This window comes from Heptranchias perlo, chromosome 17, assembly GCF_035084215.1.
Source record: "Heptranchias perlo isolate sHepPer1 chromosome 17, sHepPer1.hap1, whole genome shotgun sequence".
NCBI classification, from domain to species: domain Eukaryota; kingdom Metazoa; phylum Chordata; class Chondrichthyes; order Hexanchiformes; family Hexanchidae; genus Heptranchias; species Heptranchias perlo.
This window is the reverse complement of record NC_090341.1, coordinates 585,988-613,103: the sequence shown is the minus strand read 5'-3', so window position 1 is coordinate 613,103 and position 27,116 is coordinate 585,988. Positions and strand designations below refer to the sequence as shown.

Below are 27,116 nucleotides of genomic sequence, written 5' to 3'. Positions count from 1 at the left end.
AGGCTATCCCACTGTGGAAGGTATCACAGGCAAGCCTGATCCTGTCCTCGCCCATTGAACACACCCATAGGGGTTAGGAGCAGGAACCCTGGCTGATTTCCCCTCTCTCTAACCATTTCCCCTCTCTCTAACCCAGGGGCAACTGGACAGTGATCAGGAGCAGGAACCCTGGCTGATTTCCCCTCTCTCTAACGCATGGGTCACTGGACAGTGATCAGGAGCAGGAACCCTGACTGATTTTATTCCTTTCTCTAACACAAGGCTGAATCCGCTCACTGACCAAGTTTAGATCAGCTAACTCTGCAAGGACTGGGGATGGTCTCTGAGACCCTATTGGTTTGCAGGGCTCAGTGTTGTATCAGGGAATCACTGAACAACTGCGCTACCAGATGTCCCCAAACACTGACTCTTGGCCTTCAGCTGGTGCTGTTGCCCTTTGTGTTTAAATGTATTTTATTTTCCCTCTATTCTATGCTGGGGTTACTTCCCCAAGGGTCAGACTGATCATATGGGACATTGGTTAAAGTGCCCCCGTGAATGGTTCCACAGGGCTGTGTTGTCGGTGCCCTCCCTTCCTGTGGGAATCCTGTGCCTTTCGGGGGAGCCAGTCTGTCCCTGCTAGTCAGGCGTGTTTCAGGTGTAGCTGCAGGTACAGGAGGTGACCTCAGTCACTCAAACAGGGAACTGGCCAGCCTCAGCCTGGTACCTCTCTCCAGCCTCTGGCCCGGGTGAGCTCCCTGTCCTCTGGCCCGGGTGAGCTCCCTGTCCTCTGGCCCGGGTGAGCTCCCTGTCCTCTGGCCCGGGTGAGCTCCCTGTCCTCTGGCCCGGGTGAGCTCCCTGTCCTCTGGCCCGGGTGAGCTCCCTGTCCTCTGGCCCGGGTGAGTCATGGCTGTTTTGCTGTTCCTCGGGTCTCATAAGAACATAAGAAATAGGAGCTGGAGTAAGTCATCCGGCCCCTCGAGCCTGCTCCGCCATTCAACAAGATCATGGCTGATCTTCTACCTCAACACCATTTTCCTGCACTATCCCCAGATGCCTTTAATATCTAGAAATTTATCGATCTCTGTTTTCAATGACTGAGCCTCCACAGCCCTCTGGGGTAGAGAATTCCAAAGATTCACCACCCTCTGAGTGAAGAAATTTCTCCTCATCTCAGTCCGAAATGGCCTACCCTTTATTCTGAGACTGTGACCCCTGGTTCTGGACCCTCCAGCCAGGGGAAACATCCTCCCTGCATCTACCCTGTCGAGCCCTGTAAGAATTTTGTATGTTTCAATGAGATGACCTCTCATTCTTTTAAACTCTAGAGAATACAGGCCTAGTCTACTCAATCTTTCCTTATATGACAATCCTGCCATCCCAGGAATCAGTCTGGTGAACTTTCGTTGCACTCCCTCTATGGCATGTATATCCTTTCTTAGGTAAGGAGACCAAAATTGTACACAATACTCCAGGTGTGGTCTCACCAAGACCCTGTATAATTGCAGTAAGACATCTTTACTCAAATCCTCTTGCAATAAAGGCCAACATACCATTTGCCCTCCTAATTGCTTGCTGCACCTGCATGTTAGCTTTCAGTGACTGGTGTACAAGGACACCCAGGTCCCTTTGTACATCAACATTTTCCAATCTCTCACCATTTAAAAAATACTCTGCATTTCTGTTTTTCCTACCAAAGTGGATAAGTTCACATTTTTCAACATTATATTCCATCTGCCATGTTCTTGCTCACTCACTTGGCCTGTCTCTAGCCCCTTAAAGCCTCTTTGCATCCTCCTCACAACTCACATTCCCACCTAGTTTTGTATCATCGGCAAACTTGGAAATATTACATTTGGTCCCCTCATCCAAATCATTGATATAGATTGTGAATAGCTGGGGCCCAAGCACCAATCCCTGTGGTACCCCACTAGTCGCAGTCTGCCAACCTGAAAAAGACCTGTTTATTCCTACTCTCTGTTTTCTGTCTGTCAACTAATTCTCAATCCATGCCACTATATTACCCCCAATTCCATGTGCTCTAACTTCGTTCACCTGCCTCCTGTGTGGGACCTTATCGTGAATAACACGTTCAGTAAGGTGGTCACACCGCAGGTAAAGATTATTCAGGCAAAAAGGAAATGGGTGACCGCCAGGCAGAGTAAAAGGACTAGGCAGGTAGAGCAGGAGTCCCCTGGGGCCATCTCCCTCTCAAACATATACCGCTTTGGATACTGTTGGGGGAGATGGCTTATTAGGGGAAAGCAGCAAGAGCCAAGTTCATGGCACCACGGGTGGCTCTGCTGCACAGGAGGGGAGGAAGAAGAGTGGCAAGGCTATAGTGATAGGGGATTCAATTGTAAGGGGAACAGATAGGCGTTTCTGTGGCCACACACGTGACTCCAGGATGGTATGTTGTCTCCCTGGTGCTAGGGTCAAGGATGTTGTGGAGCGGCTGCAGGACATTCTGGAGGGGGAGGGTGAACAGCCAGTAGTCGTGGTCCATATTGGTACCAATGACATAGGTAAAAAAAGGAATGAAGTCCTGCAAGGTGAATTTAAGGAGTTAGGAGATAAATTAAAAAGCAGGACTTCAAAGGTAGTGATCTCAGGATTACTACCAGTGCCACGTGCTAGTGAGTATAGGAACAGGAGAATAGACCGGATGAATGCGTGGCTGCAGGGATGGTGTAGGAGGGAGGGATTTAGATTCCTGGGACATTGGGACCGGTTCTGGGGAAGGTGGGACCTGTACAAGCGTGACGGGTTACACCCGAGCAGGACCGGGACCAATGTCCTCGCGGGGGTGTTTGCTAGTGCTGTTGGGGAAGGTTTAAACTAGAGTGGCAGGGGGATGGGAACCTGAGCGGGGAGTCAGAAGGGGGTAAAGATGAGAGCAGCAAGAGAGGGGAAGATCCAGGGGAAATTTACAATACAAATAGTACAAACAGTTGTTCAAGAACAAGTGAAAGGGAAAAGCGTAGAGCAGCAGAAAGAAAGTGTACTTTAGACACTACAGATAAAGTGAAAACTAGAAGGCGTAAGGCGATTTAACCCAGCATCAAAGCTGAAGGTCAGGCTAGGGTGTGTGGCCCAACTAAGAGTTCTATATACAAATGCATGGAGTATAAGGAATAAATTAAATGAACTACAGGTTCAAATTCAAATTGGAGGATATGACATGATAGCTATTACTGAGACATGGCTGCAGGATGGTCAGGATTGGGAACTAAATATACCGGGTTATAAGGTCTGCAGGAGAGATCGGGAAAATGGAAGAGGGGGAGGAGTAACCTTAATGATTAGAGATGAAATCATTTCAATGATAAAGGAGGATATAACGAGAGGTAAGCAGCCAACAGAGACCTTATGGGTTGAATTGAGAAATAGGAAAGGATCTAAGACTATAGTGGGAGTTGTGTATCGGACCCCTGGCAGCAGCTCTGAAGTGCTAGATTGTATAAATGCAGAGATTAGACAAGCGTGTAAGAAAGGCATAGTGGTCTTAATGGGGGACTTTAACCTTCACATAGATTGGGAAAAGAAGACTAGCAACTGTCAGAAAGGTAGTGAATTTCTTGAGTGTGTCCCGGATAGTTTTCTATGTCCGAGAGGCAACAAGGGGGCAAGCCACACTAGATTTAGTAATGAGTAATGAACCAGATTTAGTTAACGGCTTAACTGTGTGTGAACATCTATCCAATAGCGATCATAACATGATTGAGTTCAATGTAGTGTTTGAAAGGGAAAAAAGTGAATCAACTGCTAAGATTCTAGACTTGGGCAAGGCCGACTTCAATGGGATGAGACAGAGACTGTCCATAGTAAACTGGGCAAACCTGTTAATGGGTAAAACGACTGATGATCAGTGGGAAATGTTTAAAGAAACATTTAACGTGATACAGAATCGGTTTATACCCCTGAGGGGCAAGAACTACTTGCCAAAAGAAACAGCCATGGACAACTAAAGAGGTAAGGGACAGTATAAGACATAAGGAAAGGGCATACAAAAAGGCAAAAAATGGCACAGATCCTGGCGAATGGGAAAGATACAAAGATCAACAAAGGGTCACAAAACAGATAGTAAGAGCTACAAAAAGAGAGTATGAAAAGAAACTTGCAAGGGATATCAAAACCAATACGAAGAACTTTTATAGTTACATTAGGAAAAAGAGGGTGGTCAGGAGCAGTGTTGGCCCCTTAAAAACTGAAAGTGGGGAAATTGTCATTGACGATGGGGAAATGGCGGACATGTTGAACGATTATTTTGTGTCAGTATTTACAGTAGAAAAAGAGGATAGCATGCCGGAAATCCCAAGAAAACTAATATTGAATCGGGGACAGGGACTCAATAAAATTAACATAAGTAAAGCAACAGTAATGAAGAAAATAATAGCACTAAAGAGTGATAAATCCCCAGGACCAGATGGTTTCCATCCCAGGGTTTTAAAGGAAGTAGGTGAGCACATTGCAGATGCCCTAACTATAATCTTTCAAAGTTCTCTAGATTCAGGAACTGTCCCTCTAGATTGGAAAATTGCACATGTCACTCCACTTTTTAAGAAAGGAGGGAGAGGGAAACCAGGGAATTATAGACCAGTTAGCCTAACTTCTGTTGTGGGGAAAATGCTGGAGTCCATAATTAAGGATAGGGTGACTGAACACCTCGAGAATTTTCAGTTAATCAGAGAGAGCCAGCATGTATTTGTGAAAGGTAGGTCGTGCCTGACAAATCTGATTGAATTTTTTTGAAGAGGTGACTAAAGTAGTGGACAGGGGAATGTCAATGGATGTTATTTATACGGACTTCCAGAAGGCATTTGATAAGGTCCCACATAAGAGACTGTTAGCTAAGATAGAAGCCCATGGAATCGAGGGAAAAGTACGTACTTGGTTAGGAAGTTGGCTGAGCGAAAGGCGACAGAGAGTAGGGATAATGGGTAAGTACTCACATTGGCAGGATGTCACTAGTGGAGTCCCGCAGGGATCTGTCTTGGGGCCTCAATTATTCACAATATTTATTAACGACTTAGATGAAGACATAGAAAGTCTCATCTAAGTTTGCCGATGACACAAAGATTGGTGGCATTGTAAGCAGTGTAGATGAAAACATAATCTTACAAAGGGATATTGATAGATTAAGTGAATGGGCAAAATTGTGGCAAATGGAATTCAGTGTAGACAAATGTGAGGTCATCTGCTTTGGATCAAAAAAGGATAGAACAGGGTACTTTCTAAATGGTAAAAAGTTAAAAACAGTGGATGTCCAAAGGGACTTAGGGGTTCAGGTACATAGATTGTTGAAATGTCATGAACAGGTCCAGAAAATAATCAATAAGGCTAATGGAATGCTGGCCTTTATATCTAGAGGACTAGAGTACAAGGGGGCAGAAGTTATGCTGCAGCTATACAAAACCCTGGTTAGACCGCACCTGGAGTACTGTGAGCAGTTCTGGGCACCGCACCTTCGGAGGGACATATTGGCCTTGGAGGGAGTGCAGTGTAGGTTTACTAGAATGATACCCGGACTTCAAGGGTTAAGTTACGAGGAGAGATTACACAAATTGGGGTTGTATTCTCTGGAGTTTCGAAGGTTAAGGGGTGATCTGATTGAAGTTTATAAGATATTAAGGGGAACAGATAGGGTGGATAGAGAGAAACTATTTCCGCTGGTTGGGGATTCTCGAAGTAGGGGGCACAGTCTAAAAATTAGAGCCAGACCTTTCAGGAGCGAGATTAGAAAACATTTCTACACACAAAGGGTGGTAGAAGTTTGGAACTCTCTTCCGCAAACGGCAATTGATACTAGCTCAATTGCTAAATTTAAATCTGAGATAGAAAGGTATTAAGGGATATGGGCCAAAGGCAGGTATATGGAGTTCGATCACAGATCAACCATGATCTTATCAAATGGCAGAGCAGGCACGAGGGGCTGAATGGCCTACTCCTGTTCCTATGTTCCTATAAAGCCTTCTGAAAATCCAAATACACTACCTGCTCTGGTTCCCCCTTACCTATTCTACTAGTTACATCCTCAAAGAACTCCAATAAGTTTGTCAAACATGATTTCCCTTTCATAAATCCATGTTAACTCTGCGAAATCCTGTTATTATTTTCTAAGTGTCCTGTTAGCACATCCTTTATAATAGATTCTAGCATTTTCCCTACTATTGATGTCAGGCTAACAGGTCTGTAGTTCCCTGTTTTCTCTCTCCCTCCTTTATTAAATAGTGGGGTTACATTTGCCACCCTCCATTCTGCAGGAACGATTCCAGAATCTATAGAATTTTGGAAGATGACAACCAATGCATCCACTATCTCTCTAGCCACCTCTTTCAAAACCCTGGGATGTAGGGTAAAATGGGTGTTTTATGAATCTGTTTTGTGTACTGTTGACTTGCAAGCGCATTTTGGACCAAAATTCTTTTCTCCATTTTGAGTCCTATTGGGTTCTATTCTCGTAGGTCCTTGGGATTTATCGACTTTCAGTCCCATTAATTTCTCTGGTACTTTTTTTTTACTAATACTAATTTTCTTCTGTTCCTCATTCTCACCAGGCCCTTGGTTCTCTAGTATTTCTGGGAGGTTTTTTATGTCTTCTTCCGTGAAGACAGAGACAAAGTATTTGTTTAATTTCTCTGCCATTTCCTTATTCCCCATTATAAATTCTCCCATCTCTGTCTGTAAGGGACCCACATTTGCCTTCACCAGTCTTTTCCTTTTTACACCTATAGAAGCTTTTACAGTCCGTTTTTATGTTTCTCGCTAGTTTACTCTCCTATTCTATTTTCCCTTTCTTTATCAATTTCTTGGTCCTCCTTTGCTGAATTCTAAAATGCTCCCAATCCTCAGGCTTACTGCTTTTTGAGGCAACTTTATCTGCCTCTTCCTTTGATATAATACTATCTTTAATTTCTCTTATTAGCCACGGTTGGACCAATTTTCCTGCTGTGTTTTTGTGCCTTAAAGGAATATATATTTGTTATCTCGTACCTTGTCTGCAGTTTGTTTATGTTTCAGGTGATGGCCGAAAGCTTGGCTATGGTTGCGAAGTGTGTGCTGACAGTTGTGTGTGTCACACTCGTTCCACACTGGGGTCTCTACATATTCTCTCTGACCCAGGTGAGTTGGGAACATTCCCTTTTATTTCGACAGGCTGTAAATGCCTGTCCAGAATGTATTAAAAGGACACTGTCTGCCTGAAGCCTGTTCGCCCATTGTGTTGAAGCAGATTGTGTTGCCTGCTTGTGATGTAACGACAATCACATAGAAACATCAAAAATAGGAGCAAGAGTAGGCCATTCGGCCCTTTGGGCCTGCGCCACCATTCAAAATAATCATGGCTGATCGTCTAACTCAGTACTCTGTCCCCGCTTTTTCCCCATATCCCTTGATCCCTTTAGCATTAAGAAATATATCTATCTCCTTCTTGAATACAGCTAATGACTTGGCCTCCACTGCCTTCTGTGGTAGAGAATTCCACAGGTTCACCACCCTCTGAGTGAAGAAATTTCTCCTTATCTCGGTTCTAAATGGCATACCCCGTATCCTGAGACTGTGACCCCTGGATCTGGACTCCCCAGCCATCGGGAACATCCTCCCTGCATCTAGTCTATCTAGTCCTGTTAGAATTTTATATGTTTCGATGAGATCACCTCTCATTCTTCTAAACTCTAGTGAATATAGGCCTAGTCGACCCACTCTCTCCTCATACATCAGTCCTGCCATCCCAGGAATCCGTCTGGTAAACCTTTGTGGCACTCCCTCCATGGCAAGGACATCCTTCCTCAGATAAGGAGACCAAAACTGCACACAATACTCCAGATGTGGTCTCACCAAGGCCCTGTATAACTGCAGTAAGACATCCCTGCTCCTGTACTCAAATCCTCTTGAAATGAAGGCCAACATACCATTCGCCTTCCTAACTGCTTGCTGCACCAGAATGCTCGCTTTCAGCGACTGGTGTACAAGGACACCCAGGTCTCGTTGCACCTCCCCTTTTCCCAATCTATCATCATTCAGATAATAATCTGTCTTTCTGTTTTTACAACCAAAGTGGATAACCTCACATTTATCCACCTTATACTGCATCTGCCATGTTCTTGCCCACTCACCCAACTTGTCTAAATCACATTGGAGCCTCTTTGCATCCTCCTCACAGCTCACATTCCACCCCAGCTTTGTGTCGTCTGCAAACTTGGAAATGTTACATTTAGTTCTACTGATCCCTGCGGTACCCCACTAGTCACTGCCTGCCACCCGGAAAAAGACCCATTTATTCCTACTCTCTGTTTCCTGTCTGTCAACCAATTCTCAATCCATGCCAGTATATTCCCCCTAATCCCATGTGCTTTAATTTTGCACACTAACCTCTTGTGTGGGACCTTATCAAAAGCCTTCTGAAAATCTAAATACACCACATCCACTGGTTCTCCCCTATCTATTCTACTAGTTACCTCCTCAAAAAACTCCAGTAGATTTGTTAAGCATGATTTCCCTTTCATAAACCCATGCTGACTTTGTCCAATCCCGTTAATGCCTTCCAAGTGTTCTGTTATCACATCTTTTATAATAGACTCTAGCATTTTCCCCACTCCTGATGTTAGGCTAACTGGCCTGTAACTCCCTGTTTTTTCTCTCCCTCCTTTTTTAAATAGTGGGGTTACATTTGCCACCCTCCAATCTGTAGGAACTGTTCCAGAGTCTATAGAATTTTGGAAGATGATCACCAATGCATCCACTATTTCCAGGGCCACTTCCTTTAGTACTCTGGGATGTAGATTATCAGGCCCTGGGGATTTGTCAGCCTTTAGCCCCATTAATTTCCCCAGCACTTTTTTTACTAATACTGTTTTTTACTAATCACACCCGATATCAGCTTCCCAAACCTTTAAAGGGTACGTCACCCAGTCAATGTTTTGGTGAACAGACAGCCCTTTAATGTGGTGTTAGAGCCAGAAAATCCATTTGCTACTTTGAATCTTGCAACATCCTGGAGTGGATCTGATTCAGTAATTTCTGACACTCCCTGTGTGTGTGTGGGGTCTTTACCCAAACTCCACACAGCAAACTCTTCCCTCACAGATGGCCTGCTGGAAATCATTGTGTTACAAAGGCGATGTATTAATGCAAGTCTGTTTGGTGTTACTTTACATAGGTTTACAATAGATAAAGAGGAGGTATTTAAAGATTGGCAGTACTGAAAGTAGAAATGTCGCCCGGTCCGGATGGGAGGCATCCTCGGTTACTGAGGGAAGTAAGGGTGGAAATTACTGAGGCTCTGGCCACAATCTTCCAATCCTCCTTAGATTTGGGGACGGTGCCGGAGGACTGGAGGATTGTAAATGTTACACCCCTGTTCAAAAAAGGGGAGAGGGATAAACCCGGTAATTACAGGCCAGTCAGTCTAACGTCGGTGATGGGGAAACTTTGAGATAATAATCTGGGACAAAATAAATTGGCACTTGGAAAAGTCTGGGCTAATTAATGAAAGTCAGCATGGATTTGTTAAAGGAAAATTGTGTTTGACTAACTTGATTGAGTTCTTTGATGAAGTAATGGAGAGGGTTGATGAGGGGAGTGCGGTTGATATTGTGTGTATGGACTTTCAGAAGGCATTTGATAAAGTGTCACATAATAGATTTCTTAGCAAAATTAAAGCCCATGGGATTAAAGGGACAGTGACAGTGTGGATACAAAATTGACTAAAGGACAGAAAGCAGAGAGTAGTGGTGAACGGTTGTTTTTCAGACTGAAGGGAAGTATACAGTGGTGTTCCACAGGGGTCAGTATTAAGACCACTGCTCTTTTTGATATATATTAATGACCTGGACTTGGGTATAGAGGGTATAATTTCAAAGTTTACAGATGACACGAAACTCAGAAATGTAGTAAACAATGTGGAGGATAGTAACAGACTTCAGGATGACATTGTGCTGTTAGGAAGGGAGTTCCAGGATTTTGACCCAACGACGATGAAGGAACGGCGATATATTTCCAAGTTGGGATGGTGTGTGACTTGGAGGGGAACGTGCAGGTGGTGTTGTTCCCATGTGCCTGCTGTCCTTGTCCTTCCAGGTGGTAGAGGTCACGGGTTTGGGAGGTGCTGTCGAAGAAGCCTTGGCGAGTTGCTCCAGTGCATCCTGTGGATGGTACACACTGCAGCCACGGTGCGCCGGTGGTGAAGGGAGTGAATGTTTAGGGTGGTGGATGGGGTGCCAATCAAGCAGGCCGCTTTGTCCTGGATGGTGTCGAGCTTCTTGAGTGTTGTTGGAGCTGCACTCATCCAAGCAAGTGGAGAGTATTCCATCACACTCCTGACTTGTGCCTTGTAGATGGTGGAAAGGCTTTGGGGAGTCAGGAGATGAGTCACTCACCGCAGAATACGCAGCTTCTGACCTGCTCCAGTAGCCACAGTATTTATGTGGCTGGTCCAGTTAAGTTTCTGGTCAATGGTGACCCCCAGGATGTTGATGGTGGGGGATTCGGTGATGGTAATGCCGTTGAATGTCAAGGGGAGGTGGTTAGACTCTCTCTTGTTGCCTGGTATTTGTCTGGCGCAAATGTTACTTGCCACTTATCAGCCCAAGCCTGGATGTTGTCCAGATCTTGCTGCATGCGGGCTCGGACTGCTTCATTATCTGAGGGGTTGTGAATGGAACTGAACACTGTGCAGTCATCAGCGAACATCCCCATTTCTGACTTTATGATGGAGGGAAGGTCATTGATGAAGCAGCTGAAGACGATTGGGCCTAGGACACTGCCCTGAGGAACTCCTGCAACAATGTCCTGGGGCTGAGATGATTGGCCTCCAACAACCACTACCATCTTCCTTTGTGCTCGGTATGACTCCAGCCACTGGATAGTTTTCCCCCGATTCCCATTGACTTCAATTTTACTAGGGCTCCTTGGTGCCACACTCGGTCAAATGCTACCTTGATGTCAAGGGCAGTCACTCTCACCTCACCTCTGGAATTCAGCTCTTTTGTCTATGTTTGGGCCAAGATTGTAATGAGGTCTGAAGCCGAGTGGTCCTGGCGGAACCCAAACTGAGCATCGATGAGCAGGTTATAGGTAAGTAAGTGCCGCTTGATAGCACTGTCGACGACACCTTCCATCACTTTGCTGATGATTGAGAGTAGACTGATGGGGCGGTAATTGGCCGGATTGGATTTGTCCTGCTTTTTGTGAACAGGACATACCTGGGCAATTTTCCACATTGTCGGGTAGATGCCAGTGTTGTAGCTGTACTGGAACAGCTTGGCTAGAGGCGCAGCTAGTTCTGGAGCTTGGATGGGCTTAGATGGGCCGAATGGTCTCCTCCTGTGCTGTACCTCCTATGATACATGAAATGATTTTCTAGATCTGTGTAACCCTGAATGTTCTGGAATAGAATGGGCTTAAAAAACAACTCTGGATTTATGTGCACAAGCTGAACGGACTTGAGTTCTAACCTTGAATTATGGTTTTGAGGTAAAAGTAGCGGCAAATTATTCAGGACTTAAATGGTAAATAAAAACAAGTGACACGGCTAGAAATGGTTTGGTGGGAGCGTCAGTCTTGGATTGGGGGCCGCCCGGTGATTTCCGGATTGGGGGCCGCCCGGTGATTTCCGGATTGGGGGCCGCCCGGTGATTTCCGGATTGGGGGCCGCCCGGTGATTTCCGGATTGGGGGCCGCCCGGTGATTTCCGGATTGGGGGCCGCCCGGTGATTTCCGGATTGGGGGCCGCCCGGTGATTTCCGGATTGGGGGCCGCCCGGTGATTTCCGGATTGGGGGCCGCCCGGTGATTTCCGGATTGGGGGCCGCCCGGTGATTTCCGGCAGCTCCTGAATTCCTCTGTGAGGCTCTTGGTGGGTCTGTAAATACTGACACTCCCTCCAGTGGTAAACCATCCATGTAGCAGGAGTTCAGTTCACTCCACAGGTCGAAAGTGTTAACAGTTACTAAAATGATTGTAGTTTGGGAAATTAAATTGTATGACTAGTTCTTATTTCAATACATTTTGAATTGTGCAGGTTGTTCTAAAATTAGGACATTTTATGTTAGTTTTTTTAGTTCATTCTCAGGGTGTGGGTGTCGCTGACAAGGCCGGCATTTATTGCCCAGGTTTGATGCAGCTGAGTGCCTTGCTAGGTCACTGATGCTCAATTTGGATTCCAGCAGGACCACTCAGCTCCAGACTGTTTACAGCCTGGCAATAAAGGTTGGCCTTGCCAGCGATGCCCGTATCATAGAATCAGAAGGAGGCCGATTGGACCATCATGCCTGTGCCTGGGCATTGTTCTGGGGTGGGGGAGGAGCGGTGGGATGGACGCTGGTCTGAGGGGGATGGACGCTGGTCTGGTGGTGGGGGGGTGGGTGCAGTCCCTGGTCTGGGGGGCTTATTTCATAGTATGGTTTGTATACAGTAACCTGCTGCCACACACGCTCTGTACACAGATGCTAACCCAACCGTTTCTTTTCTCCGACAGCTGGTTTACACGAGCTTCCTACTCGCTTGTTACGCAATATATTTTGTGAAGTTCATTGGTTCACAGGAAGCACAGAGGACGTCTTTCCCACTCTCCAGGGTGACCGATTTACTGCCTAAACTTCTCAATCATCAGGCAAGTGATGTGAGCAGCGATCGCCATCGCCACCCCTCACCGCACCACGCTGCAGTGCTGCCCCTCACCGCACCACACTGCAGTGCTGCCCCAGCTCCTGCACCACACTGCAGTGCTGCCCCTCACTGCAGTGCTGCCCCAGCTCCTGCACCACACTGCAGTGCTGCCCCGGCTCCTGCACCACGCTGCAGTGCTGCCCCAGCTCCTGCACCTCACTGCAGTGCTGCCCCGGCTCCTGCACCTCACTGCAGTGCTGCCCCGGCTCCTGCACCACACTGCAGTGCTGCCCCTCACCGCACCACGCTGCAGTGCTGCCCCAGCTCCTGCACCTCACTGCAGTGCTGCCCCAGCTCCTGCACCTCACTGCAGTGCTGCCCCAGCTCCTGCACCTCACTGCAGTGCTGCCCCTCACCGCACCACGCTGCAGTGCTGCCCCTCACCGCACCACACTGCAGTGCTGCCCCAGCTCCTGCACCACACTGCAGTGCTGCCCCTCACCGCACCTCACTGCAGTGCTGCCCCAGCTCCTGCACCACACTGCAGTGCTGCCCCGGCTCCTGCACCTCACTGCAGTGCTGCCCCGGCTCCTGCACCACGCTGCAGTGCTGCCCCAGCTCCTGCACCACGCTGCAGTGCTGCCCCGGCTCCTGCACCTCACTGCAGTGCTGCCCCGGCTCCTGCACCTCACTGCAGTGCTGCCCCGGCTCCTGCACCACACTGCAGTGCTGCCCCTCACCGCACCACGCTGCAGTGCTGCCCCAGCTCCTGCACCTCACTGCAGTGCTGCCCCGGCTCCTGCACCTCACTGCAGTGCTGCCCCGGCTCCTGCACCTCACTGCAGTGCTGCCCCAGCTCCTGCACCTCACTGCAGTGCTGCCCCAGCTCCTGCACCTCACTGCAGTGCTGCCCCGGCTCCTGCACCACACTGCAGTGCTGCCCCTCACCGCACCACGCTGCAGTGCTGCCCCGGCTCCTGCACCTCACTGCAGTGCTGCCCCGGCTCCTGCACCTCACTGCAGTGCTGCCCCAGCTCCTGCACCACGCTGCAGTGCTGCCCCAGCTCCTGCACCACGCTGCAATGTTTTCAGTTTAGACAATTTGAACTTGAGGTTTTTGTATTCCAGTGAAGCTCCTTCCATTTTTGGACATTTTACACCATGTCAGTTTGAAAGTTCGCCCTATCCTACACCAGCGAACTTTCCAACTGACCCTATCCCTCACCAGTTTACCAAACCTCCTGCTACTTAACAAAAACCTATCTTTGGAATACCTTGAGTTCTAATTTGAATATCGATAATGCATCTTTGTCCAGGGCACTGAGGGACTTGAGCTTCGATTTCACTCTGCACTAGCCCAGCCTGGCCTTAACCCCACCGCCCAGCCTGGCCTTAACCCCACACCCACCCTCACTAGGGTACATTTGACTGCATGTTATTGCTTCATTACTGTTTGAAGTTTGTGTTCTTTTAGGAACATAGGGATTGCTGGACGATAAAAGACCGAGGGCCCGTCTAGTTCGCCTTCTACCATCCTGGTAGTCGCATGATACAACCATAATGGAGTTGTTGACCAATCACAGTAATCAATCTCCATCAGTGAGTCTGCAACAGACCCAGACATGACGCGAGGAAAACCCGCAGTGGTGGAGAGCTTTGGGAACCATAGGTCCAAAGTCACCTGTTCCTCCCGAGCCTGTTTCACTCACCACATCATGTCTCAAATACTGGATCCCAGAGTGTTATTTTCAGAAAGAAATTGATCTAATTTGCCTTTGATGAGTGAAGAGTTGTGGAGTGATTGGTGTCCTGGTTTAATGGTTATTACAGCAGTGGGCACCAGAATCGGAGGAAGGAAGGGAAAGCAAGCTCCAGATGATCTTGGTGCCACTTTCTCCCCATGTATTTAATTTATTGCAACACCCACAGTTGGAGAGTGGTGAGAGGAATGGCTGAGATGTGTGCCCCTGTCACCCTCAGATCAGACATTTAATGACAAAATACAAGTGCTGTGAACTGGAATAAAAGTACAGTCAATACCCCACAGCTGGAGAATGTGGTTTGGAACCGTACTGATCTGAATCTCAGTCAGTGATGTTGCTGATCGAGTGACACAAAATGTCTGGCTGCAGATCTGATTTGGCTGGGAGCAGTTTTAATGTCTTGTCTTTTGATATAAATGTGGCAGGGGGATGGGAAGCGATGCAGGAAGTCAGTGGGAAATAAAGTGGTGACAGAAACAAAAGGCAGTAAGGGAGAGTGCACAGAACATGACCGGACAGATGGTCTGAGAAAGCAGGGCAAAGACCAAGGGAAGTCTAGATTAAACTGCATTTATTTCAATGCAAGAAGTCTGATGGGCAAGGCAGATGAACTCAGGGCATGGATGGGTACATGGGACTGGGATGTTATAGCTATTACTGAAACATGGATAAGGGAGGGGCAGGACTGGCAGCTCAATGTTCCAGGGTACAGATGCTATAGGAAAGATAGAGCAGGAGGTAAGAGAGGAGGGGGAGTTGCGTTCTTGATTAGGGAGAACATCACGGCAGTAGTGAGAGGGGATATATCCGAGGGTTCGCCCACTGAGTCTATATGAGTAGAACTGAAAAATAAGAAGGGAGAGATCACTTTGATCGGATTGTACTACAGACCCCCAAATAGTCAACGGGAAATTGAGGAGCAAATATGTAAGGAGATTACAGACAGCTGCAAGAAAAATAGGGTGGTAATAGTAGGGGACTTTAACTTTCCCAACATTGACTGGGACAGCCATAGCATTAGGGGCTTGGATGGAGAGAAATTTGTTGAGTGTATTCAGGAGGAATTTCTCATTCAGTATGTGGATGGCCCGACTAGAGAGGGGGCAAAACTTGACCTCCTCTTGGGAAATAAGGAAGGGCAGGTGACAGAAGTGTTAGTGAGGGATCACTTTGGGACCAGTGATCATAATTCCATTAGTTTCAAGATAGCTATGGAGAAGGATAGGTCTGGCCCAAAAGTTAAAATTCTAAATTGGGGAAAGGCCAATTTTGATGGTATTAGACAGGAACTTTCAGAAGTTGATTGGGAGAGTCTGTTGGCAGGCAAAGGGACGTCTGGTAAGTGGGAGGCTTTCAAAAGTGTGTTAACCAGGGTTCAGGGTAAGCACATTCCTTATAAAGTGAAGGGCAAGGCTGGTAGAAGTAGGGAACCTTGGATGACTCGGGAGATTGAGGCACTAGTCAAAAAGAAGAAGGAGGCATATGACATGCATAGGCAGCTGGGATCAAGTGGATCCCTTGAAGAGTATAGAGATTGCCGGAGTAAAGTTAAGAGAGAAATCAGGAGGGCAAAAAGGGGATATGAGATTGCTTTGGCAGATCAGGCAAAGGTGAATCCAAAGAGCTTCTACAAATACATAAAGGGCAAAAGGGTAACTAGGGAGAGAGTAGGGCCTCTTAAGGATCAACAAGGTCATCTATGTGCGGAACCACAAGAGATGGGTGAGATCCTGAATGAATATTTCAGATCGGTATTTACGGTTGAGAAAGGCATGGATGTTAGGGAACTTGGGGAAATAAATAGTGATGTCTTGAGGAGTGTACATATTACAGAGAGGGAGGTGCTGGAAGTCTTAACGCGCATCAAGGTAGATAAATCTCCGGGACCTGATGAAATGTATCCCAGGACGTTATGGGAGGTTAGGGAGGAAATTGCGGGTCCCCTAGCAGAGATATTTGAATCATCCACCGCTACAGGTGAGGTGCCTGAAGATTGGAGGGTAGCAAATGTTGTGCCTTTGTTTAAGAAGGGCGGCAGGGAAAAGCCTGGGAACTACAGACCAGTGAGCCTGACATCTGTAGTGGGTAAGTTGTTAGAGGGTATTCTGAGGGACAGGATCTACAGGCATTTGGAGAGGCAGGGACTGATTAGGAACAGTCAGCATGGTTTTGTGAGAGGAAAATCATGTCTCACGAATTTGATTGAGTTTTTTGAAGGGGTAACCAAGAAGATAGATGAGGGCTGTGCAGTAGACGTGGTCTACATGGACTTCAGCAAAGCATTTGACAAGGTACCGCAAGGTAGGTTGTTACATAAGGTTAAATCTCATGGGATCCAAGGTGAGGTAGCCAATTGGATACAAAATTGGCTTGACGACAGAAGACAGAGGGTGGTTGTAGAGGGTTGTTTTTCAAACTGGATGCCTGTGTCCAGCGGTGTGCCTCAGGGATCGGTGCTGGGTCCGCTGTTATTTGTTATTTATATTAATGATTTGGATGAGAATTTAGGAGGCATGGTTAGTAAGTTTGCAGATGACACCAAGATTGGTGGCATTGTGGACAGTGAAGAAGGTTATCTAGGATTGCAACGGGATCTTGATAAATTGGGCCAGTGGGCCGATGAATGGCAGATGGAGTTTAATTTAGATAAATGTGAGGTGCTGCATTTTGGTAGATCGAATCGGGCCAGGACCTACTCCGTTAATGGTAGGGCGTTGGGGAGAGTTATTGAACAAAGAGATCTGGGAGTACAGATTCAATGCTCCTTGAAAGTGGAGTCACAGGTGGATAGGGTGGTGAAGAAGGCATTCAGCATGCTTGGTTTCATTGGTCAGAACATTGAATGCAGGAGTTGGGATGTCTTGTTGAAGTTGTACAGGGCATTGGTGAGGCCACACTTGGAGTACTGTGTACAGTTCTGGTCACCCTATTATAGAAAGGATATTATTAAACTAGAAAGAGTGCAGAAAAGATTTACGAGGATGCTACTGGGACTTGATGGTTTGACTTACAGGGAGAGGTTAGACAGACTGGGACTTTTTTCCCTGGAGAGTAGGAGGTTAAGGGGAGATCTTATAGAAGTCTATAAAATAATGAGGGGCATAGATAAGGTCGATAGTCAAAATCTTTTCCCAAAGGTAGGGGAGTCTATAACGAGGGGGCACAGATTTAAGGTGAGAGGGGAGAGATACAAAAGGGTCCAGAGGGGCAATTTTTTCACTCAAAGGGTGGTGAGTGTCTGGAACGAGCTGCCAGAGGCAGTAGTAGAGGCGGGTACAATTTTGTCTTTTAAAAAGCATTTGGACAGTTACATGGGTAAGATGGGTATCGAGGGATATGGGCCAAGTGCAGGCAATTGGGACTAGCTTAGTGGTATAAACTGGGCGACATGGACATGTTGGGCCGAAGGGCCTGTTTCCATGTTGTAACTTCTATGATTCTATGATTCTATGATAAATGTATTCCTGCCGACTGATTTTATTTTTCAGCCTGTTGTGCACCCGAGACTCGCAACACTGACGTGGACCTTCTTCAAACAATCTTTCCTCAAACAGATTCTGACAGAAGGTGCGAATAGTTTGGGTACAAGGGTCAAAGGTCTTTAAACTATCCATGTCCTGTAACAAAGCTATAGATCTGTTCTATACATGTCTGTGTGTGCACTGTGGGAGAACCTTCACCACACGGACTGCAGCGGTTCAAGAAGGCGGCTCACCACCATCTTCTCAAGGGCAATTAGGGATGGGCAATAAATGCCGGCCTCGCCAGCGACGCCCACATCCCATGAACGAATAAAAAAAAATGTCTCTCTGTGTTTACATCTCCTCTAACAGTGCAGAGATGTGGCTGTGTGTTGTAGTGACAATACCCTCAGGTTCCCTTGGACACTGCCTGCTGATTCTGTAATGTCGGGGTTATAAACACCCAAAAGCTCATCACTTCTGTCAGTAGGATTGTGTGAGCTGAATCTGAATATCGTTTCACTGAAAGACCAAGAATAATTCTGGTGCCTGTGGCAGGATTTTAAGCTCCCCGTATCCTAAATAATATGCAGTTTTTATTGCAGGTGAACGATATGTCATGACTTTTCTAAACGTATTAAATTTTGGTGATCAAGGTGTGTACATTATTTTCTTGGCACATTCAGTTTGTCCAGTTGAATTTTGCATGTTTTATTATAAATGTGCGCTGTGGGCCGGAGTGGGGAGATGGTCAGTCGGGGCCGGAGTGGGGAGATGGTCAGTCGGGGCCGGAGTGGGGAGATGGTCAGTCGGGGCCGGAGTGGGGAGATGGTCAGTCGGGGCCGGAGTGGGGAGATGGTCAGTCGGGGCCGGAGTGGGGAGATGGTCAGTCGGGGCCGGAGTGGGGAGATGGTCAGTCGGGGCCGGAGTGGGGAGATGGTCAGTCGGGGCCGGAGTGGGGAGATGGTCAGTCGGGGCCGGAGTGGGGAGATGGTCAGTCGGGGCCGGAGTGGGGAGATGGTCAGTCGGGGCCGGAGTGGGGAGATGGTCAGTCGGGGCCGGAGTGGGGAGATGGTCAGTCGGGGCCGGAGTGGGGAGATGGTCAGTCGGGGCCTGGGAGCAGGTTGGGGAATTGCTGGGTGTCAGGTTGGGCTCTGGAGCAATGACTGGATCGTGTTGCAACTGGCTGATTGGCCTGGTTGTGTGCTGTGATTTTCAGACTGCTCCCCGGTGTATAACAGCAGCAGCCTGGGCTGTAGCCACATCGCTGAGTGCACACAGCTGTAATGGTTACAGTTTTCATGAAGCAGTGGAGGTGGGGTGAGAGAAACCTGTCAAAGAATCTCAAACCCCAGCCAGTGCCTGTTTACCCCATCATACAGACTGTTCCCACACCCGAGCCTGACCTCCAGGGACTCTGCAATTAGCTCCAAGCCTTTCCTGTTTGGTATGTTTGGCTGCTAATCCGGTGCTTTTTTGTGCAGGTGTCTATGACATTGTGAATAACCTGGGCTCGCTGGTAGCCAGGTTCCTCTTCCTTCCCATCGAGGAGAGCTTCTACATTTTCTTTGCCAAAGTGGTTGAGCGAGGAAAGGGCGCTGGGCACCAGAAGCAGGTAATGTGTTGCTGCTGCAGGAACTCTACTGTCCCAGGGCCCGGTTACCGTCCTGTCCCGGGGCCCCGGTTACCGTCCTGTCCCCGGGGGCCCCGTTACCGTCCTGTCCCGGGGGCCCCGGTGACCGTACTGTCCCCGGGGGCCCCGGTGACCGTCCTGTCCCCGGGGGCCCCGGTGACCGTCCTGTCCCCGGGGGCCCCGGTGACCGTCCTGTCCCCGGGGGCCCCGGTGACCGTCCTGTCCCCGGGGGCCCCGGTGACCGTCCTGTCCCCGGGGGCCCCGGTGACCGTCCTGTCCCCGGGGGCCCCGGTGACCGTCCTGTCCCCGGGGGCCCCGGTGACCGTCCTGTCCCCGGGGGCCCCGGTGACCGTCCTGTCCCCGGGGGCCCCGGTGACCGTCCTGTCCCCGGGGGCCCCGGTGACCGTCCTGTCCCCGGGGGCCCCGGTGACCGTCCTGTCCCCGGGGGCCCCGGTGACCGTCCTGTCCCCGGGGGCCCCGGTGACCGTCCTGTCCCCGGGGGCCCCGGTGACCGTCCTGTCCCCGGGGGCCCCGGTGACCGTCCTGTCCCCGGGGGCCCCGGTGACCGTCCTGTCCCCGGGGGCCCCGGTGACCGTACTGGTCGCAGTATAAATGAGTACTTTGCAGCTGCCTTCACTAAAGAAGAGGATGCTGCTAATGTTACAGTAAAGTTAACAAGGAGGTTCTTAAAAGGTTGGCAGAACTCCAAGTAGAAAAGTCACCCGGTCCAGATAGGATGCATTCTAGGTTACTGAGGGAAGTAAGGTGGAAATTGCGGATGCTGTGGCCACAATCTTGGATATGGGAGTGATGCCAGAGAATTGGAGGATTCCAAATGTTACAAAAAAGGGAAGAGGCAATTACAGGCCAGTCAGCCTATCGTTGGTGATGGGGAAACTTTTAGAGACAATAATTTGGGACAAAATTAATTGTCGCTTGGAAAAATATGGATTAATAAATGAAAGCCAGCATGAATTTGTTAAAGGAAAATCATGTCTGATCAAACTTGATTGCGTTCTTTGATGAAGTAAAGAGAGGATTGATGAGGGTAGTACGGTTGATGTTGTGTATATGGACTTTAGAAGGGGTTTGATAAAGTACCACATAGCAAAATTGAAGCCCATGGGATTAAAGGGACAGTGGCAGTGTGGATAGAAAATTGGCAAAGGGACAGAAAGCAGAGAGTAGTGGTGAACGGTTGTTTTTCAGACTGGAGGGAAGTATACAGTGGTGTCCCCCTGGGATCAGTATTAGGACCACTGCTCTTTTTGATATATATTAATGACCTAGACTTAGGTATAGAGGGTATAATTTCAAAGTTTACAGATGACACGAAACTCAGAAATGTAGTAAACAATGTGGACGATAGTAACTGAGGAGATAGTCGGACTGGTGAAATGGGTAGACACATGGAAGATGAAATTTAATGCAGAGATGTGTGAAGTGATACATTTTGGTAGGAAAAATGAGGAGAGGCAATATAAACTAAATAGTACAAATTTGATGGGGTGCAGGAAGGTGGCAGGACAAGTTGAGAAGGCTGTTAAAAAAAGCATACGGAATCCTTGGTTTTATAAACAGAGGCATAGAATACATTACATCGAGTCTACAGGACAGAAACAGGCCATTCGGCCCAACTGGTCTATGCCAGTGCTTATGCTCCACATGAGCCTCCTCCCTCCCTACCTCATCTAACCCTATCATCATATCCTTCTATTCCTTTCTCCCTCATGTGTTTGTCCAGCCTCCCTTTAAATGCATCTGTGCTGTTTGCCTCAACTACTCCTTGTGGTAGCAAGTTCCACATTCTAACCACTCTTTGGGTAAAGAAGTTTCTCCTGAATTCCTGATTGGATTTATTAGTGACTATTTTACATTTATGACCTCTCGGTTTGGTCTCTCCCACAAGTGGAAACATTTTCTCTATGTCTACCCTATCGAACCCTTTCATTATCTTAAAGACCTCTATCAGGTCACCCCTCAGCCTTCTCTTTAGAGAAAAGAGCCCCAGTGTGTTCAATCTTTCCTGATAAGGATATCCTCTCAGTTCTGGTATCATCCTTGTGAATCTTTTTTGCAACTTCTCCAACTTTATAATATGGAGACCAGAACTGTGCACAGTACTCCAAGTGTGGTCTAACCAAGGTTCTATACAAGTTTAACATAAACTTCTTTGCTTTTCAATTCTGTCCCTCTAGAAATGAGCCCCAGTGCTTTGTTTACCTTTTTTATGGCCTTATTAACCTGCGTCGCTGCTTTTAATGATTTGTGTGTAAGAACACAAGAAGGTCAGCACCCAAAACAGCACCTGATACCTAGAACAAAATCAGGGTGAGAATCATAAGAACATAAGAAAGAAACAGGAGCAGGAGTAGGCCATATGGCCCCTCGAGCCTGCTGCGCCATTCAATAAGATCATGGCTGATCTTCGACCTCAACTCCACTTTCCTGCCCGATCCCCGTATCCAGTTGCTGAAAGCGAGCATTCAGGTGCAGCAAGCAGTTAGGAAGGCGAATGGTATGTTGGCGTTCATTGCAAGAGGATTTGAGTACAGGAGCAGGGATGTCTTACTGCAGTTATACAGGGCCTTGGTGAGACCACATCTGGAGTATTGTGTGCAGTTTTGGTCTCCTTATCTGAGGAAGGATGTCCTTGCCATGGAGGGAGTGCAATTAAGGTTTACCAGACTGATTCCTGGGATGGCAGGACTGAGGTATGAAGAGAGATTGGGTCGACTAGGCCTATATTCACTAGAGTTTAGAAGAATGAGAGGTGATCTCATTGAAACATATAAAATTCTAACAGGACTAGATAGACTAGATGCAGGGAGGATGTTCCCGCTGGCTGGGGAGTCCAGAACCAGGGGTCACAGTCTCAGGATACAGGGTTATGCCATTTAGAACCGAGATGAGGAGAAATTTCTTCACTCAGAGGGTGTTGAACCTGTGGAATTCTCTACCACAGAAGGCAGTGGAGGCCAAGTCATTAGATGTATTCAAGAAGGAGATAGATATATTTCTTAATGCTAAAGGGATCAAGGGATATGGGGGAAAAGCGGGAACAGGGTACTGAGTTAGACGATCAGCCATGATTATTTTGAATGGCGGAGCAGGCCCGAAGGGCCGAATGGCCTACTCTTGCTCCTATTAAAAGAAGCAAGGGAGGAAATAGTGGAGGCTCTGACCATCATTTTTCTATCCTCCCTGGATACAGGTGTGGTATACAGGCAAGATAAAGCAGAAAAAGAAAACTTATGACTGTCGCAGAAAACTAAATACCGCAGAAAGCCTAGAGGAGTATAGAAAGTACAGGGGTAACGTAAAAAAGGAAATAAGGAAAGCAAAGAGAGGGCATGAAAAAATATTAGCTAGTAAGATTAAAGAAAACCCAAAGATATTTTATCAGTACATTAAGAACAAGAGGATAGCTAAGGAAAAGGTGGGACCTATCAGGGATGATGAGGGTAACTTGTGTGTAGAAGCAGAGGATGTGGGTAGGGTTTTAAATGAATATTTTGTCTCCGTATTCACAAAGGAAAGGGATGATCCGGATGTAGTAGACTGGAAGACTGCAAACGTAGTACCATTGTTTAAAAAGGGTACGAGGGAAAGGCTGAACAATTATAGGCCAGTCAGTCTTACCTCGGTGGTGGGCAAACTATTAGAATCAATACTGAGAGATAGGATGAACTGTCACTTGGAAAGGCATGGTTTAATCAGGGATAGTCAGCATGGATTTGTTCAGGGAAGGTCATGCTTTACAAATCTGATTAAATTCTTTGAGGAAGTGACAAGGAGGATCGATGAGGGTAGTACAGTGGATGTTGTCTCCATGGATTTTAGTAAGGCATTTGACAAGGTCCCACATGGCAGACTGGTCAGAATGGTAAAAGCCCATGGGATACAGGGAAATGTGGCGAATTGGATCCAAAATTGGCTCAGTAACAGGAAACAAAGGGTAAAAGTCGATGGATGTCTTTGCGAATGGAAATCCGTTTCCAGTGGTGTGTCACAGGGCTCAGTGTTGGGTCCCTTGCTGTTTGTGGTATATATTAATGATTTGGTCTTGAATGTAGGGGGCATGATTGGCAAATTTGCAGAGACACAAAAATTGTCCGTGTAGTTGATAGTGAAGAGGATAGCTGTAGACTCCAAGAAGATATCAATGGGTTGGTGGAGTGGGCGGAAAAGTGGCAAATGGAGTTCAACCCGGAGAAGTGTGAGGTAATGCACTGAGCGAGGGCAAACAGTAAAAGGGAATTTGCAGTAAACAGGAATATATTGAGAGGGGTAGAGGAAGTGAGAGACCTTGGAGTGCATGTGCACAGGTCCCTGAAGGTGGCAGTACAGGTAGATAAGGTTGTGAAGAAGGCATATGGAATGCTCTCCGTTATTAGCCGAGGTATAGAATACAAAAGCAGGGATGTAATGATGGAACTGTATAAAACGCTGGTAAGGCCACAGCTGGAGTATTGTGCGCAGTTCTGGTCACCACATTACAGGAAGGACGTAATTGGTCTGGAGAGAGTGCAGAGAAGATTTACAAGAATGTTGCCAGGGCTTGAAAATTGCAGCTACGAGGAGAGATTGGATAGGCTGGGGTTGTTTTCCTTGGAGCAGAGGAGGCTGAGGGGAGACTTGATTGAGGTGTACAAAATTATGAGGGGCCCAGATAGAGTAGACAGGAAGTGCCTGTTTCCCCTAACGGAGAGTTCAAGAACTAGAGGACATAGATTTAAGCTGATTGGTGGAAGGATTAGAGGGGACATGAGGAAAATCTTTTTTACCCAGAGGGTGGTGGGTGTATGGAATTCGCTGCCCGAATTGGTGGTAGAGGCAGGGGCCCTCAACTCTTTTTTTTAAAAAAAAGTACCTGGACCTGCACCTGAAGTGCTGTAAGCTGCAGGGCTACGGACCGGGTGCTGGAAGGTGGGATTAGAATGGGCACCTGGTTGTTCTTCGAGCTGGCGTGGATACGATGGGCCGAATGGCCCCCTTCTGTGCTGTATCTTTTCTATGGTTCTATGCCGGAGGATTGGAGGACGGCTAACATTGTACCATTGTTTAAAAAGGGAGAAAAGCATTGAGCTAGTAATTATAGGCCAGTCAGTCTAACCTCGGTGGTGGGCAAATTATTGGAATCAATTCTGAGGGACAGTACAAACTGCCATTTAGAAATGCATAGATTAATCAAGGACGGTCAGCATGGATTTGTTAGGGGAAGGTTGTGTCTGACTAACTTGATTGAATTTTTTGAGGAGTAACAAGGAGGGTCGGTGAAGGTAGCGCGTTTGATGTAGTCTACATGGATTATTGCAAGGCTTTTGACAAGGTCCCATATGGCAGAAAAATAGTCAAAAAAGTACAAGACCTTAGGATTCAAGGGAAAGTGGCAAATTGGATCGCTTTGGAGAGGGTGCAGAGGAGATTCACCAGGATGTTACCAGGGCTGGAGCGCTTCAGCTATGAAGAGAGACTGGGAAGATTGGGTTTGTTTTCCTTGGAGCAGAGGAGGCTGAGGGGGGACATGATTGAGGTGTACAAAATTATGAGGGGCACAGATAGGATGGATGCTAAGGAGCTTTTTCCCTTCGTTGAGGGTTCTATAACAAGGGGACATAGATTCAAGGTAAAAGGCGGGAGGCTTAGAGGGGATTTGAGAAAGAACTTTTTCACCCAGAGGGTGGTTGGAGTCTGGAACTCACTGCCTGAAAGGGTTGTGGAGGCAGGAACCCTCACAACATTCAAGAAGCATTTGGATGAGCACTTGAAATGCCATAGCATACAAGGCTACGGACCAAATGCTGGAATATGGGATTAGAGTAGACAGGGCTTGATGGCCGGCGCGGACACGATGGGCCAAAGGGCCTCTATCCGTGCTGTATAACTCTATGACTCTAAAATTGGTTCAGTGGCAGGAAGCAAAGGGTAATGGTCGACGGGTGTTTTTGTGAGTGGAAGGCTGTTTCCAGTGGGGTTTCACAGGGCTCAGTACTCGGTCTCTTGCTTTTTGTGGTATATATTAATAATTTAGACTTAAATGTAGGGGGCATGATTAAGAAGTTTGCAGATGATACAAAAATTGTCCGTGTGGTTGATAGTGAAGAGGATAGCTGTAGACTGCAGGAAGATATCAATGGGTTGGTGGAGTGGGCGGAAAAGTGGCAAATGGAGTTCAACCTGGAGAAGTGTGAGGTAATGCATTTGGGGAGGTCAAACAAGGTAAGGGAGTGCATAATAAATGGGAGGATACTGAGAGGTGTAGAGGAAGTGAGGTACCTTGGAGTGCATGTCCACAGATCCCTGAAGGTAGCAGGACAGGTTGACAAGGTGGTTAAGAAGGAATACAGGATACTTTCCTTTATTAGCCGAGGCATAGAATATAAGAGCAGGGAGGTTATGCTAGAACTGCAGCGGTTCAAGAAGGTGGCTCACCACCACCTTCTCGAGGGCAATTAGGGATGGGCAATAAATGCCGGCCTCGCCAGCGACGCCCACATCCCATGAATGAATTTTTAAAAAACTGGTTCGGCCACAGCTTGAGTACTGCATAGAGTTCTGGTCACCACATTATAGGAAAGATGTGATTCCACTAGAGAGGGTACAGAGGAGATTTATGAGGATGTTGCCAGGACTGGAGAATTTTATCTATGAGTAAAGATTGGATAGGCTGGGGTTGTTTTCTTTGGAACAGAGGAGGCTGAGGGGTGTTTCAGTTGAGGTTTATAAAATTATGAGGGGCCCAGATAGAGTGGATAGGAAGGACCTATTTCCCTTAGCAGAGAGGTCAATAACCAGGGGGCATAGATTTAAAGTAATTGATAGAAGGATTAGAGGGGAGCTGAGGAAAAAATATTTCACCCAGAGGGTGGTGGGGATCTGGAACTCACTGCCTGAAAGGGTGGTGGAGGCAGAAACCCTCATCGCATTTAAAAGGTACCTGGATATGCACCTGAATGCCATAACCTACAAGGCTATGGACCAAGACCTGGAAAGTGGGATTAAGCTGGGTGGCTCTTTTTTGACCGGCACAGACACGATGGGTCAAATGGCCTCCTTCTGTGCCGTAAATTTTCTATGTTTCTAACTCTTTTGATCACCGTTTTAAATATTTCCCATTGCTGTTCTATCTCTTGTTAATTTTTTTTCCAGTTTACCTTCCCTAGTTCCATTCTCATCCCCTCAAAATTAGCTTTTTTCCAATCTATTACTTTGGTCTTTGTCTTACTTATATATTTCTCAATCATTATTTTAAACCTTATTCTGTTATGATCGCTATTGCCTAGATGTTCCCCTAAGCTGACTTCTCTTGCATCGAGTTACATCGAGACTACAGCTCAGAAACTGGTCATTTGGCCCAACTCGTCTGTTCTGGCGTTTATGCTCCACACGAGTCTCCTCCCTCACTACTTCATCTCACCCTATCAGAATATCCTTCTATTCCTTTCTCCCTCATGTGTTTATCTATCTTCTCCTTTAAATGCATCTACACTGTTCGCCTCAACTACCCCTTGTGGTAGTGTGTTCCACATTCTTACCACTCTCTGGGTAAAGAGGTTTCTCCTGAATAGAGGTGTTCAAAATTATGAACGGTTTTGATAGAGTAAAGAAGGAGGAACTGTTTCCAGTGGCAGAAGGTTTGGTAACCAGAGGACATAGATTTAAAATAATTGGC

General features: G+C 47.3%; 1 protein-coding gene across 2 annotated transcripts in view; it reads left to right on the top strand.

Moving 5' to 3' along the window:
* The window catches only part of rft1 (RFT1 homolog), a 59,970-nt gene that overhangs the window by 18,933 nt on the left and 13,921 nt on the right, over positions 1-27,116 (top strand). For both annotated transcript variants that reach the window (XM_067998313.1, XM_067998312.1), the window contains 5 exons: positions 7,000-7,101; positions 12,454-12,588; positions 17,836-17,914; positions 18,414-18,464; positions 19,293-19,423. In XM_067998313.1, the coding sequence (XP_067854414.1) occupies positions 7,000-7,101; positions 12,454-12,588; positions 17,836-17,914; positions 18,414-18,464; positions 19,293-19,423 (498 nt within the window). The remainder of the gene's footprint in view (positions 1-6,999; positions 7,102-12,453; positions 12,589-17,835; positions 17,915-18,413; positions 18,465-19,292; positions 19,424-27,116) is intronic.